The sequence below is a fragment of the Vulpes lagopus genome, chromosome X (genome assembly GCF_018345385.1).
Source record: "Vulpes lagopus strain Blue_001 chromosome X, ASM1834538v1, whole genome shotgun sequence".
Lineage (NCBI taxonomy): Eukaryota > Metazoa > Chordata > Mammalia > Carnivora > Canidae > Vulpes > Vulpes lagopus.
The window spans coordinates 78,533,927-78,550,154 of NC_054848.1; the positions used below are offsets into that span (position 1 = coordinate 78,533,927).

At 39.6% G+C, this 16,228-nt stretch overlaps 1 protein-coding gene across 1 annotated transcript in view; it reads left to right on the plus strand.

The window, feature by feature from the left end:
• IL1RAPL2 (interleukin 1 receptor accessory protein like 2) overlaps positions 1-16,228 on the plus strand; it is a 646,721-nt gene that overhangs the window by 62,291 nt on the left and 568,202 nt on the right. The window contains exon 5 of the mRNA XM_041740456.1: positions 15,313-15,466. Coding sequence (XP_041596390.1) covers positions 15,313-15,466 — 154 coding nt within the window. The remainder of the gene's footprint in view (positions 1-15,312; positions 15,467-16,228) is intronic.

Here is a 16,228-nt window from a genome sequence, read left to right on the forward strand (position 1 = left end):
GCCCCCCTCTTTTATCTCATTTATGTTTTGGTGTTCAATGTTTGGGCCCTCTGCAAGTACTTCTGGTTTATATAAATTTGGGACTGAGCATCTTCTAATATACAGAACGTAATATACTAAGAAACAAGAAGATCACCCTCTAGAACCCCTTGGGTAGACTACATTCTCCCTCTACTACAACTTCTTCACCACCACCATCTCCCAATAACCCCTTTTTTTCCTCTCCTTTTTTTCTTTTTTCTTTTTCTTTTCTTTTTTTATTTTTCTTCTTCTTTGGGATTCCTGGCCTTTTATTTTTTACTACTTTGTTTTAAAATTTGTTTTTCACTTTAGTGGTCCTTTTGTTTATTTCATTCTCATCTTGGTTTTAAATTTCTGGTCTCTGACCTCGCAGAATCATCTACATGAAATATACTTAGTTTGTGGTTGATATTCTTTTTTTTTTCTTTTTTTTAATTAATTAATTTATTTATTTATGATAGTCACAGAGAGAGAGAGAGAGAGAGAGAGAGAGAGAGAGAGATAGGCAGAGGGAGAAGCAGGCTCCATGCACCGGGAGCCTCATGTGGGATTCGATCCCGGGTCTCCCGGATCGTGCCCTGGGCCAAAGGCAGGCGCTAAACCGCTGCGCCACCCAGGGGTCCCATGTGGTTGATATTCTTGACGCAGCCCGCTCATACCACTCTGCACTAAGCAAAAACACTAGAAAGAAGAACTTGCCACAAAAGAAACAATCAGAAACAGTGCTCTCTGCCACAGAGTTACAGAATTTGAATTACAATGCGATGGCAAAGAGCCAATTCAGAAGCACAATTATAAAGCTAATGGTGACTCTGGAAAAAAAGCATAAAGGATTCAAGAGACTTCATGACTGCAGAATTTAAATCTAATCAGGCCAAAACTAAAAATCAATTAAATGAGTTGCAATCCAAACTGGAGGTCCTAACCACGAGGGTTAATGAGGTAGAAGAACAAAGTGAGTGACATAAAAGACAAGTTGATGACAAGGAAGGAAGCTGAGGAAAAAAGATAAAAACAAAAGACAATGAGGAAAGGTTGAGGGAAATAAATGACAGCCTCAGAAAGAAAAATCTACGTATAATTGGGGTTCCAGAGGGTGCCGAGAGTGCCAGAGGGCCAGAAAGCATATTTGAACAAAACATAGCTGAGAACTTCGCTAATTTTGGGAGCAAAACAGGCATTCAGATCCAGGAGACGGTCCCACCTAAAATCAATAAAAACCGTTCAACACCTCAACATTTATTTTTTTTAATTTTTATTTATTTATGATAGTCACAGAGAGAGAGAGAGAGAGAGGCAGAGACACAGGCAGAGGGAGAAGCAGGCTCCATGCACCGGGAGCCCTATGTGGGATTCGATCCCGGGTCTCTGAGATCGCGCCCTGGGCCAAAGGCAGGCAACAAACCATTGCGCCACCCAGGGATCCCCAACACCTCAACATTTAATAGTGAAACTTGCAGATCCCAAAGATAAAGCGAAAATCCTTAAAGGGGCAAGAGATAAGAGATCCCTAGCTTATATGGGGAGAAATATTAGATTAACAGAAGACGTCTCCACAGAGACCTGGCAGGCCAGAAGGGCTGGCAGTATATATTCAGGGTCCTAAATGAGAAGAACATGCAGCCAAGAATACTTTATCCAGCGAGGCTCTCATTCAGAATAGAAGGAGAGATAAAGAGCTTCAAGATAGGCAGAAACTGAAAGAATATGTGACCACCAAATCAGCTCTACAAGAAATACTAAGGGGGACTCTGTAAAAGAAAGAGAAATCCAAGGAAATAATCCACAAAAACAGAGACTGAATAGATACTATGATGACACTAAATTCTTATCTTTCAAGACTAACTCTGAACATGAATGGGCTAAAAGATCCGATCAAAAGATGCAGGGTTTCAGACTAGATAAACAAGCAAAACCATATACTTGCTGTCTACAAGAGACTCATTTCATTTATTTATTTATTTATTATTATTTTTATTTATTTATTCATGAGAGACACACACACACACAGAGAGAGAGAGAGAGAGAGAGGCAGAGACACAGGCAGAGGGAGACGCAGGCTCCATGCAGGGAGCCTGACGTGGACTCGATCCCCAGTCTTCAGGATCACACCCAGGGATGAAGGTGGCACTAAATAACTGAGCCACCAGGGCTGCCTAAGAAACTCATTTTAGACCTAAGGACACCTACCGCCTGAAAATCAAAGGGTGAAGAACAATTTACCATTCAAATGGGCCTCAAAAGAAAGCAGGGGTAGCCATCCTCATATCAGATAAATTAAAGTTTATCCCTAAGACTGTAATAAGAGATGAAGAGGGACACTATGTCATACTTAAAGGATTTATCCAACAAGAGAACCTTACAATCGTGAATATTTATGCTCTTAATGTGGGAGTTGCCAAGTATATAAATCAATTAATAACCAAAGTAAAGGCATACTTAGATAACATACTAATACTGGGAGACTTCAACATGGCACTTTCTGCAAATGACAGATATTCTAAGCACAACATCTCCAAAAAACAAGAGCTTTATTTTTTTTGTTTTTTTAATAATAAATTTATTTTTTATTGGTGGTCAATTTACCAACATACAGAATAACACCCAGTGCTCATCCCGTCAAGTGCCCCCCTCAGTGCCTCTCACCCAGTCATCCCTACCACCCGCGCTCCTCCCCTTCTACCACCCCTAGTTCGTTTCCCAGAGTAAGGAGTCTTTATGTTCTGTCTCCCTTTCTGATATTTCCCAAACACTTCTTCTCCCTTCCCTTCTATTCCCTTTGACTATTATTTATATTCCCAAAATGAATGAGAACATACAATGTTTGTCCTTCACCGAATGACTAACTTCACTCAGCATAATACGCTTTAGTTCCATCCACGTTGAAGCAAATGGTGGGTATTTGTCGTTTCTAATGGCTGAGTAATATTCCATTGTATACATAAACCACATCTTTATCCATTCATCTTTTGATGGACACTGAAGCTCTTTCCACAGTTTGGCTATTGTGGACATTGCTGCTATACACATCGGGGTGCAGGTGTCCTGGCGTTTCATTGCATCTGTATCTTTGGGGTACATCCCCAAAAGTGCAATTGCTGGGTCGTAGGGCAGGTCTATTTTTAACTCTCTGAGGAACCTCCACAGAGTTTTCCAGAGTGGCTGCACCAGTTCACATTCCCACCAACAGTGTAAGAGGGTTCCCTTTTCTCCGCATCCTCTCCAACATTTGTGGTTTCCTGCCTTGTTAATTTTCCCCATTCTCACTGGTGTGAGGCGGTATCTCATTGTGGTTTTGATTTGTATTTCCCGGATGGTAAGTGATGCAGAACATTTTCTCATGTGCATGTTGGCCATGTCTATGTCTCCCTCTGTGAGATTTCTCTTCATGTCTTTTGCCCATTTCATGATTGGATTGTGTGTTTCTTTGGTGTTGAGTTTAAGAAGTTCTTTATAGATCTTGGAAACTAGCCCTTTATCTGATACGTCATTTGCAAATATCTTCTCCCATTCTGTAGGTTGTCTTTTAGTTTTGTTGACTGTATCCTATGCTGTGCAAAAGCTTTTTATCTTGATGAAGTCCCAATAGTTCATTTTTGCTTTTGTTTCTTTTGCCTTCATGGATGTATCTTGCAAGAAGTTACTGTGGCCGAGTTCAAAAAGGGTGTTGCCTGTGTTCTCCTCTAGGATTTTGTTGGAATCTTGCCTCACATTTAGATCTTTTATCCATTTTGGGTTTATCTTTGTGTATGGAGCAAGAGAATGCTCTAGTTTTATTCTTCTGCATGTGGATGTCCAATTTTCCCAGCACCATTTATTGAAAAGACTGTCTTTCTTCCAATGGATAGTCTTCCCTACTTTATCGAATATTAGTTGACCATAAAGTTGAGGGTCCACTTCTGGATTCTCTATTCTGTTCCATTGATCTATGTGTCTGTTTTTGTGCCAGTACCACACTGTCTTGATGACCACAGCTTTGTAGTACAACCTGAAATCTGGCATTGGGATGCCCCCAGCTATGGTTTTCTTTTTTAAAATTCCCCTGGCTATTCGTGGTCTTTTCTGATTTCACATAAATCTTAAAATAATTTGTTCCAACTCTCTGAAGGAAGTCCATGGTATTTTCACAGGGATTGCATTAAACGTGTAGATTGCCCTGGGTAACATTGACATTTTTACAATATTAATTCTGCCAATCCATGAGTATGGAATATTTTTCCATCTCTTTGTGTCTTCCTCAATTTCTTTCAGAAATGTTCTGTAGTTTATAGGGTATAGACCCTTTACCTCTTTGGTTAGGTTTATTCCTAAGTATCTTATGCTTTTGGCTGCAATTGTAAATGGGATTGACTCCTTAATTTCTCTTGAGTCTCATTGTTAGTGAATAGAAATGCCATTGATTTCTGGGCATTGATTTTGTAATCTGGCATGCTACCAAATTGCTGTATGAGTTCTAGCAATCTTGGCGTGGAGGCTTTTGGGTTTTCTGTGTAGAGTATCCTGTCATTGGCGAAGAGGGAGAGTTTGACTTCCTCTTTGCCAACTTGAATGCCTTTAATGTCCTTTTGTTGTCTGATTGCTGAGGCGAGGACTTCCAGTACTATGTTGAATAGCAGTGGTGAGAGTGCACATCCCTGTCTTGTTCCTGATCTTAAGGGAAAGGCTCCCAGTGTTTCCCCATTGAGAATGATATTTGCTGTGGGCTTTTTGTAGATGGCTTTTAAGATGTTGAGGAATGTTCCCTCTATCCCTACACTCTGAAGAGTTTTGATCAGGAATGGATGCTGTATTTTGTCAAATGCTTTCTCTGCATCTAATGAGAGGATCATATGGTTCTTGGTTTTTCTCTTGCTGATATTAATAATCACATTGAGTGTTTTATGAGTGTTGAACCAGCCTTGTGTCCAGGGGATAAATCCTAATTGGTCATGGTGAATAATTTTCTTAATGTGTTGTTGGATCCTATTGGCTAGTATCTTGTTGAGAATTTTTGCATCCATGTTCATCAGGAATATTGGTCTGTAATTCTCCTTTTTGGTGCGGTCTTTGTCTGGTTTTGGAATTAAGGTGATGCTGGCTTCATGGAATGAATTTGGAAGTACTCCATCTCTTTCTATCTTTCCAAACATCTTTAGGAGAATAGGTATGGTTTCTTTAAATGTTTGATAGAATTTCCCTGGGAAGCCATCTGCCCCTGGACTTTTTTGTCATGGGAGGTTTTTGATGACTGCTTCAATTTCCTCCCTGGTTATTTGCCTGTTCAGGTTTTCTATTTCTTCCTGTTGAGTTTTGGTAGTTTGTGGCTTTCCAGGAATGCGTCCATTTCTTCTAGATTGCCCAATTTATTGGTGTATAGCTATTCATAATATGTTTTTAAAATCGTTTGTATTTCCTAGGTGTTGGTAGTGATCTCTCCTTTCTCATTCATGATTCTATTAATTTGAGTCTTCTCTCTCTTCTTTTTAATAAGGCTGGCTAATGGTTTATCTATCTTATTAATCCTTTCAAAGAACCAACTCCTGGTTTTGTTGATCTGTTCCAGAGTTCTTCTGGTCTCGATTTCGTTGAGTTCTGCTCAAATGTTTATTAACTCTCTTCTTCTGCTTGGTGTAGGATCTATTTGCTGTATTTTCTCTAGCTCCTTTAGGTGTAAGGTGAGCTTTTGTATTTGAGTTCTTTCCAGTTTTTGGATGGATGCTTGTATTGCGATGAATTTCCCCCTTAGGACTGCTTTTGCTGCATCCCAAAGATTTTGAATGGTTGTATCTTTATTCTCATTAGTTTTCATGAATCTTTTCAATTGTTCTCTAATTTTCTGGTTGACCCTTTTATCTTTTAGCAGGATGGTCTTTAACCTCCACGTGTTTGAAATCCTTCCAAACTTCTTCTTGTGATTTAGTTCTAATTTCAAAGCATTATGGTCTGAATATATGCAGGGGACGATCCCAATCTTTTGGTATTGGTTAAGACCTGATTTGTGACCCAGTATGTGGTCTATTCTGGAAAAAGTTCCACGTTCACTTCAGAAGAATGTGTATTCAGTTGCGTTGGGATGTAAAGTTCTGTAAATATCTGTGAAATCCATCTGGTCCAGTGTGTCATTTAAAGCTCTTGTCTCTCTGAGATGTTGTGCTTAGAAGATCTGTCGAGTGTAGAAAGTGCTACATTCAAGTCACCAAGTATAAGTGTATTATTATCTAAGTATGTCTTAACTTTGGTTATTAATTGATTGATATACTTGGCAGCTCCCACATTCGGGGCATATATTTTGATGATTGTTAGGTCCTCTTCTTGTATAGATCCTTTATGTATGATATAGTGTCCCTTTTCATCTCTTACTACAGTCCTCGGGATAAACTTTAATTCATCCGATATAAGGATGGCTACCCCTGCTTTCTTTTGAGGATAGTTTGAATGCTAAATGGTTCTTCACCCTTTCATTTCAGGCTGTAGGTGTCTTTCTGTCTAAAATGAGTCTCTTGTAGACATCAAATAGATGGGTCCTGCTTTTTTATCCAGTCTGAAACCCTGCACCTTTTTTTCGGGTCATTAAGCCCATTCATATTCAGAGTTATTGAAAGATATGAATTTAGTGTCATCATGATACCTATTCAGTCCCTGTTTTTATCGATTGTTCCCTTGGACATTCTCTTTCTTTTTACAGAGTCCCCCTTATTATTTCTTGCAGAGCCGGCTGGGTGGTCACATATTCTTTCAGTTTCTGCCTATTTTGGAAGCTCTTTTTCTCTCCTTCTAGTCTGAATGAGAGGCTTGCTGGATAAAGTATTCTTGGCTGAATGTTCTTCTCATTTAGGACCCTGAATATATCCTGCCAGCCCTTTCTGGCCTGCCAGGTCTCTGTGGAGAGGTCTGCTGTTATCCTAATATTTCTCCCCATAAAATTTAGAGATTTCTTGTCTCTTGCTGCTTTAAGGATCTTCTCTTTATCTTTGGAATTTGCAAGTTTCACTATTAAATATCAGGTTTTGAGCGGTTTTTATTGATTTTAGGGGGGATCTCTCTATTTCCTGTATCTAAATGCCTGTTTCTCTTCCCAGGTTAGGAAAGTTTTCAGCTAGGATTTGTTCAAATACATATTCTGGACCTCTGTCCCTTTCGGCGCCCTTTGGAACTCCAATTAAACTTAGATTTTTCCTTCTTAGGCTGTCATTTATTTCCCTTAACCTTTCCTCACGGTCCTTTAATTGTTTTTATCTTTTTTCCTCAGCTTCTTGCCGTCAACTTTTCTTCTATGTCACTCTTTCATCTTCCTCATTAACCTTCATCGTTAGGACCTCTAGTTTGGATTGCATTTCATTTAATTGATTTTTAATTTCTGCCTGATTAGATCTAAATTCTGCAGTCATGAAGTCTATTGAATCCTTTATGCTTTTTTAGAGCCACCAGTAGCTTTATAATTGTGCTTCTGAATTGGCTTTCTGACATCGAATTGTAAGCCAAATTTTGCAACTCTGTGGGAGAGAGGACTGTTTCTGATTCTTTTGCGGTGAGTTTTTCCTTCTAGTCATTTTGCTCAGTGCAGAGTGGCCAAAAACAAGTTATACTGGAAAAGGAGAAAAAGAGAGAAGAGAAAAAATAAAAAAGAAGATGAAAAAAGAAAGAAAGAAAGGGGGGTTGGGAAGCAAACAGAAAACAAAAGATAAGGGGAGTATTCTCTGATTCTATATACTGTAAATCCCTCGACTTCCCCTGGAAGTTTCCAGTGCTGCTTGGTGAATAACTTGCTTTTCCCCTGTCCTTCTAACTGGTCTTCTGGGGGAGGGGCCTGCTGTGCTGATTCTCAGGTGTGTGCACCTGGGGGAGCTGCTCAACCCCCTGCCTGGTGCAAGGCTCAGTGGGTGTTGTTTATCCTGTGAGGCCCCAGGAGGAACAACAACAGTGGCTGTGGCCAGCTCTCTAGCCCTGGGTCAGCTCCGCAGTAACTACCATAGCTCCCAGTCCGCAGGGGCCTGGATGCTCGGGGGGGCGGGGGCCGCCTATCTGCACAGCTCTGGGCCGCTCCGTGGCAGGAGCATCCTTGCTTTTCTGTGTCCTCCCGTCCTCTGCCTGCCAGGGGAGGAGCACCAGATCTTGGGCTGTGTCGCCCAGCACCCTGGGCTCCGGGACCTGTGCCACTGCAATCACGCTCCCGGGCCATAGAGCCCCCTCTGCCCGACCCGCCTCTGAGCTCCTCCCGGGCCCAGACTGGCGCGCCCTGCAGCCCTTTAGGGAGCTGGGCCGCGGGGTATGGCACACTCTCCCTGGGGCGCAGTTCCTCTGTTAGTGCCCCTGGGAGCCTGAGGGCATCCCTGCCCCTCCTGGGGTCCTGCTCCAACTCCCTGCGAGCACCGTTCCCTCTGGGAAGATTGGTGAATCTCCGTTTCTCCGGGATGGGGCTTTCCTGTCCTGGGGGATCTCGCCCCGGCCTTAGCCTGGGTCCTTGTGGGGGGCCCTCCCCCTTGCATGCTTTTTTATTTGTTTATTATTATTTTTTCTGTCTTCCTACCTTGATAGAAGCACAAAATCTTCTCACTATAGGCTTCCAGCTGTTCTCTCTTTAAATCTCAGGCCAAATTCATAGGTTTTCAGGATGATTTGAAAGTTATCTTAGTAATTTGGTGGGGACAGGTGACTTGGGGACCCTACTCTTCCGCCATCTTGCCCCCTACTCCCCTGAGCCTAGTTTTAAACAGTATATAAAAGTTTGGCAGGTAAGACATGTAGGACAGAGAGATCAACATGTGAAGCACTCAGCTGTGTAATCACATGGAGTAAGCAAAAAAATTCTGAATAGTTGTGTCATTGACAGTGGCAGTAAGTAGGCAGAGACCAGATGCTAAAGAGCCTACATATGGGCAGGGTTCAAATCCCAGGTCTGCAACTGTATAATCTAACTCACTGTATTACCTGTAATTCTGTTCTATGAATTAAATTAGGTAATAAATGAATATGCTTGAAACAGTGTCAGGCTCTGTAAACACTCAAAAGAAAGGAGCTACTGACCAAATGGTTTCATGGAATCAATGGATTGCTTTAAATAGTGGCATCCTACAATCAGATGTGCATTTCTCAAAGATCATTTGAGTGGATATGAAAAAGATACTCAGCCTTTAGAAAGAGACATTGCTTAAGAGGCTTTAATTTGTTTTGATCTGTTTTTTTTTTTTTTATTTTTTTTTTTTGTTTTGATCTGTTTTTAATCCCTTGAATATTATTAAAGATATACCGAAAGCCCCTCCTAAGCCTGGATTCTTAGAACAATTTAGTAAAGATCAACAGCAAACTCCTGTTAAGTTTGAGAAAAGCATACACATCAAAATAAGATTATAAAAATTGACAAAATGGATTATTTTGATAAATCAATAAATTGTATAGTCAAAACTCAACTTATAAGACCTTTATTCCTAATTGCCCAAAACTAGAAGCATCCCAAATGCTCTTCAACAATAAATGGCTAGGGATGCCTGGGTGGCTCAGTTGATTAAACATCTGCCTTTGGCTCAGGTCACGATCCTGGGGTCCTGGGATTGAACCCCATGTCAGGCTCCCTGCTCAGTGGGGAGTCTGCTTCTGCCTCTACCCTGCTTGTGTTCTCTCTCTCTCCCTCTCTCTCTCTCTCTGTCTCATAAATAAATAAAATTTTTAAAAATAGTGAATGGCATGGCTAAACAGTGATATATTTCTACAGTAGAATACTGGACTACTACTTACTAGTGAAAGAAATGAACTATTGATATATACCACAACATAGACAAATCTCAAATGAATTATACTTAGTGAAAAGAGACAGGAACAGAAAGCTATATATCATACTATTCCATTTATATAACATTCCGCAAAACAATAAGAACAGAAAACAGATGAGTTTTTACCAAGGACTGGGGCTAAGAAGAGGGAATTGATTACAAAGTGACATGGAGGAACTTGGGAATGATAGAAACATTCTATAATCTCAATTTTGTTGCATACATTTGCCAAAACACATCAAATTTTACAGGTAAAAAGGATAACATTTTCCTTTTTACAGTAGCAGCAAATATCAAGTAAGGACTTAGTCATTAAATTTTTATAAGATGTATGGGATATATGGCAGACTATATTACATCTATTTTATATGTGAGGAAACAGAGGTCCAGTGACATACAATTACTTATCCACATTAATGGTGGAATGGTAACCAGAATCCACATCCCTCGATCAAAGACAGGTGCTTATATATTTCAAATCACCATTCCTCTCACATTAACCCATCATCTTTGTAATTTACCAATAGTAAAGAACCCCTCTTTGACTTCTAATACCATATCTAGGAATAAAAACAAGGATAAATGGGACTTAAATCTTGTGTAACTCACCAGTTTTAAGGCACACTAAACTGAAGCCTTCATGGGTTTCACAGCCCATCCCTTTTGTATAAAAATATCTTTGAAAATTCTAGTTAACAGATTAAAAGTTTAAGGATGAAATGCAATTTTATGGTTACAAAAGAAGGTACACAGTAATATCATTACCAAAGGGATTCAAAATCTCTAAGAATTTTGCCAGACTACTTTTTAGCAAAAAAGTGTTGGTCATTTGGGCTGTGGTAGTATAAAATCTCCAGTGACTTTCTTCTCCCATTATGAAAACTGTCAGAATGTATAGCAAGATAAATCAATATAAAGCTCTTAATTTTGGAAACTTAAATCATTGTTATGAGTGACAGGATTTAAAAATGGTCTTTCCTAAAATATTATTTTAGTAGATGAAATTACCTCCTTATAATTCATCTGGAACTTTTATTAAACATGGTATGACTCAGAGATCTAATTATTTTTCCAATAACTTTTGGAAAAATATTTTTTGTATATTTTTTTCTTTGAGTTTGATTTGCCAACATATAGCATAACACCCAGTGCTCATCCCATCAAGTCCCCCCTCAGTGCCCGTCACCCAGTCACCCCATCTCCCCACCCACCTCCCTTTCCACTACCCCTTGTTTATTTCCCAGAGTTAGGAGTCTCTCATTTTCTGTACCCTCACTGATACTTTCACTCATTTTGTCTCCTTTCTCCTTTATTCCCTTTCACTATTTTTTATATTCCCCAAATGAATGAGACCATATAATGTTTGTCCTTCTCTGATTGACTTATTTCACTCAGCATAATACCCTCCAGTCCCATCCACGTTGGAGCAAATGGTGGGTATTTGTAATTTCTAATGGCTGAGTAATATTCCACTGTATACATAGACCACTTCTTCTTTATCCATTCATCTTTCGATGGACACTGAGGTTCCTTCCACAGTTTGGCTACTGTGGACATTGCTGTTATAAACGTTGGGGTACAGGTGTCCTGCAGTTTCACTGCATCTGTATCTTTGGGGTAAATCCCCAGCAGTGCAATTGCTGGGTCATAGGGTAGCTCTATTTTTAAATCTTTGAGGCACCTCCACACAGTATTCCAGAGTGGCTTTACCAGTTCACATTCCCACCAACAGTGCAAGAGGGATCCCCTTTCTCCACATCCTCTCCAACACTTGTTGTTTCCTGTCTTTCAACAGATCTTTCTATTGAACATCCTGGGCTCCCAACCTAGTAAATACTGGCAAGGGACACATGCCACTCAAGAAAGCTGGCAGGGAGGGAAGGAAGCTGGACTTTAAGGATTGACATGATTTTGACTGAACAAGGATGTCCTACAACAAACTGCTCTGAGGGCTCAGCCAGCCCATGAACTGGAGCTGTTTGTTGAACTTAGGTACCTTCAGCAAGGCTGGCCCTCAGCAAAACCTTCAAGTTGATCAAGTTTATGTTAATGATCTCAGAGAACCAATATTAGGGGCCTGCTCATTTTTGAGGCTTTGATGGTTTTTCCTTGTCTCAGATAAACAACCATTTTGAGACGTGATTTACATGTCTCAAATTTCTTTGCCTAACAGGCTGTCAAAATTAAATGGGTGTGGAGCAATGTGATATGACCTGTTCAGAAGAAAAGCGGTCATAGGAAGATTGAGGACAGGAGAGAAACAATGACTGTAGTAAGCCTGGCAGCTGTAGTTTAAGGGAGAGATGCTGCAAATAGTGGAGTAAAAAACGTGGTAGACTTCTGAGGTTTGATATAGGTATCCAGATATGTGAAGGCTAGCCAGTGAGATAATTTTGTAGAGGATGGTTTGGTGGGGGCAGGATGGTTGTCTATAAGCCTGTTCTGAACAAAGTATAGTTCCTCTACCCACCTGCTAGGATTAGTGTTGGAGTGGCCTCGTAAGAGCTATACATTTTCAGTGGTTAAAGTATTATGTTCCTGGGCATGGTTAACCAATTAGTTGAGATTGGTTTTCACCTGATTAGTCCATTAGCACCAGTTTTCACCAAAGTGAGTTGGAGGTTTGGAGGAGACATAATCCAAGAATGTGAAAGTTTTGGAATGGAAAGCATTCACTGTGCTGGATGACCACCATATATAGTGCTGCTCAATCAGAGTGTAATGAATAAACTCTGCAAGCCTCTGGGCTCTGGCTGCTTACATGGTAGTATATGTTATCCTCATATGCAGAGTAAAAATCTGATACCTAAAGAACTTAAACAGGGATCCCTGGGTGGCGCAGCGGTTTAGCGCCTGCCTTTGGCCCAGGGCGCGATCCTGGAGACCCGGGATCGAATCCCACATCGGGCTCCCGGTGCATGGAGCCTGCTTCTCCCTCTGCCTGTGTCTCTGCCTCTCTCTCTCTCTCTCTCTGTGACTATCATAAATAAATAAAAAAAATTAAAAAAAAAAAAAAAGAACTTAAACAAATTTGCCCAAGATCACAGAACTTGGGTGAATCCCAGATTTTGACCTTGAGCTGTCTTGCTCTGACAACAGTTCGCCTTTTCATCTATACTACATTGTCTCTCCAGAAGGGTGGGGATGGCCTGACAATGACATTTTACTATGCCACAGTTTTTTATAAAATTCACAAAATCCTATTGGGTACGGGACACCTGGGTGACTCAGCGGTTGAGTGTCTCTGCCTTTGGTGCAGGATGTGATCCCAAGGTCCAGGATCGAGTCCCACATTGTTCTCCTTGTGGGGAGCCTGCTTCTCCCTCTGCCTATGTCTCTGCTTCTCTCTGTGTGTCTCACATGAATAAATAAATAAAATCTTTAAAAAACCCTATTGGGTACAAATAATCTTTTATAAGGCTACATGGCAACTTGGAAAGCAGTTGATCTAGCCCAAAGAATGTGTTAAGATTCCAGGCTGTTCTTCATCAGAGGTTATTTTCTAACTCCTATTCTTTAGATTTTACTTCCCAGGGAAAAAAAGAAATCAAAGCAGTGTGCAGGGAAAATGAAAATCGTTAGAGCTAATTGCATATGGACTCGCCCCAAATATGACATTAGAAAACAATGTCATTTGTCTTTGAATACAATGGGTGTGTGGGCTCATTTGCCCACCCCCACCACTACTATGTGAAAGTGAAGCAGCTCAGTTTTCATTTTCCTTTCCTCTCAAAATGCCCAGAGGGACCATATTTTTGTTTAATAACCTTCAGAATGATTCTTTAGAAATCTGAGGCTATCAGAGTTTGAAGCAATGCGAAAATAATTGTGGATTATTATTGTATAATGATAGTGGCAGCTGGACTATTTTTTTTTCTTTTTGTTCAGACTTTCTTCTTCATTTTCCCAGAAACCTTATATCCCAAGGTTTAATTCAGAAGCCAATCTCACATAGGTGATAACCTTGCCAGACGTGCTATGTAATATAATTTCAGACAGCCCCTTAACTGTTCTTTGGAAAGACCCTAGGGAGTGAAGCAGCCTTATATCTAGATCCTCTATATAGTATTACTTTTATTTATTCTCTGACAATGTGTGTAGGTAGTCTTATTGGACATAAAGCAAGCATATCTCTTAAATATCATACCTGTGAACCTAAGTGCCAGTTTTTGTGTTTTGTTGCCAAAACCCCTGCTTATCACAAAAGAAAAAATCTGTTACAAGAAACTACTAAATGAATATTCATTTTTTCAAGTCATTTTACACACACGTGTGTGCATCCATGTACACAAGTCTGCAGAGCTGTGAGAGTCAGCTCTGATTCCACCTTTGTGCGAATGTGTGGTGAGCAGGAGTGGCGGGGCGGGGGGGGGGGGAGGAATAGTAGAGATGTTGGGAAAAGAGAAAAGTTCTCTTAACAATTATTTACATCATTGTCATCACAATTGCCTTGAATGACAGATTCAGAGTTTAGATGATAAAGTATTTTTTTCCTTGATTATTCAGCACCACCTCACAGCTGTCCCCTGTACCTTCTCTTGATGTTTTTATAGCTTTTGGCCACCACTTTGGCTGAACATTTGAGATGAGTGGTAGACAAACTGGAACCATATCTAAAAAGTAGTCTGAGAAAATTCACAAAAGGCAAAGCCACTTGGCTGAATATTCCTACATACTTGGTTATTGCTGTGTCCTTGTCACTCTCTGAAAAAGTGTTAATCAATCTTTTCTAGAGAAGTCCAATCCGAGGAGTGAGACTCTCTCATATTCCCATCAGGAGTATAGAAAAATTGTCTTCCAAACCCAAATAATATAATCTGGTCATATATCACTGAATTCAGAAAATAAGTGGGTAACTGCTGTATTTCATTACTAGAACAAAATGTGTACTTATTTTACCTAGCTATATTTCTAGAGAACTGATTAAACCTAATTTTCTAGACCCTTTGCCCTCATCCCCACCCACCCAAATGGATCTCTTGATTATGAAGAGGGAGACTCTGGAATATTAGCATTAGTTTTCAACTATAAGAAATGATTAATAAAACCATTGTAAACTACATTGACAACATAAAATCCTATAATAAATTTTTAATAATGCCTAAGGCTCCCTTGTAGTATACTATGTTGCTAAATGAACACTATTCTCTTAGGACTCTTTGAAAATATCCCTGTCAACTAGAAAACAAAAACAAAAACAGGACTTTATAATGGTATTTAGCAATTTTTAAGATTCCACTCTACCTCTTTTGCCCTTTGGGGAGTTTGTATGCTTTTCCATTTTTTTTTGCAAAATATCTCTATAAAGACTTTCTGCACTTGGGATCAGGCCTCTAAAGTAGGTCTTAGGCTAATAGTTGTGATGTTTTAATTTTACACACTAAGACGCATTTGTGATTTTTTTTTTCTGATCATTGACTTAACTTTAGGTATATATTATGAAAGTTAAAGAGGAGTACAAACAAAGTGAAAGTACTAACTTGCCAGTACCAAGACTTGATGAGAAGTTTAATTTTTTGCTTACTTGTAAATATTTTCTATGCAGGAATGCAAGCCAAAAATGTGGAGAAGTATAATAATACAGAAAGGAAACACTCTTCTAATCCAAGAAGTTCAAGAAGAAGACGGAGGAAATTATACTTGTGAACTTAAGTTTGAAGGAAAACTTGTAAGACGAACAACTGAATTGAAAGTTACAGGTAAGAATTGGTTCCACCAAATTATGGCAAATGAAATTTTAAGTATAATTTGGTATGGGAAGAAGTTGTTTCCAAAACAAAGAATGAACTTGCAGTGAATTTAGAATTGGCTGCAAATCAATGGTTGGAAAGCTTACTTTTAATACGTTGTACTGATAAACTATATGTAGAATATGGGCATTTGATTTAGGGAATATGAGCCTAATTGCTGCATATCTGTTCTCTGCCTTTATGAAAGGTTCTTTACTCTTCAAGATATCATTGACTGTTACTAAGCATCTCAGAAAAGATATTCTGGAACCACTTCAGAATGTTGACTTAACCCATATGTAGAATATCCTTGTAGGTAATGCCTGCCTGCTTCAGACTGAGATTCAGTCAGGCTTTTGGAATGACATCCTTTTGGACTGCATCCAGAATATCATTTATACAAAATTGCTCATAAATGACTGATGTTATTGTGTGCCTCTAGTGATTCTTAAATGGAGCAACTCCAAACAAATAGTGTGTATGTGTGTATTTTAAATCTGAAGCAAAAGTAAAGTATAAACTAGTAATTCTACTGACACCAAATGGAAGAGAGAAACTCAGGATATTCTTATCTTGTGGAGAATGTTAGAAAGTAATTTTTAGGGACATATGACAGAACCTAATACCATGAAAGTTATCCCTGATGATGAGTGTGATGCATCCTAAAAAACTTCATGACAAAAGTCTACCTGCTATTGTTCCTGAGCAAACCTTGCCTAATTTTTTCTTCTT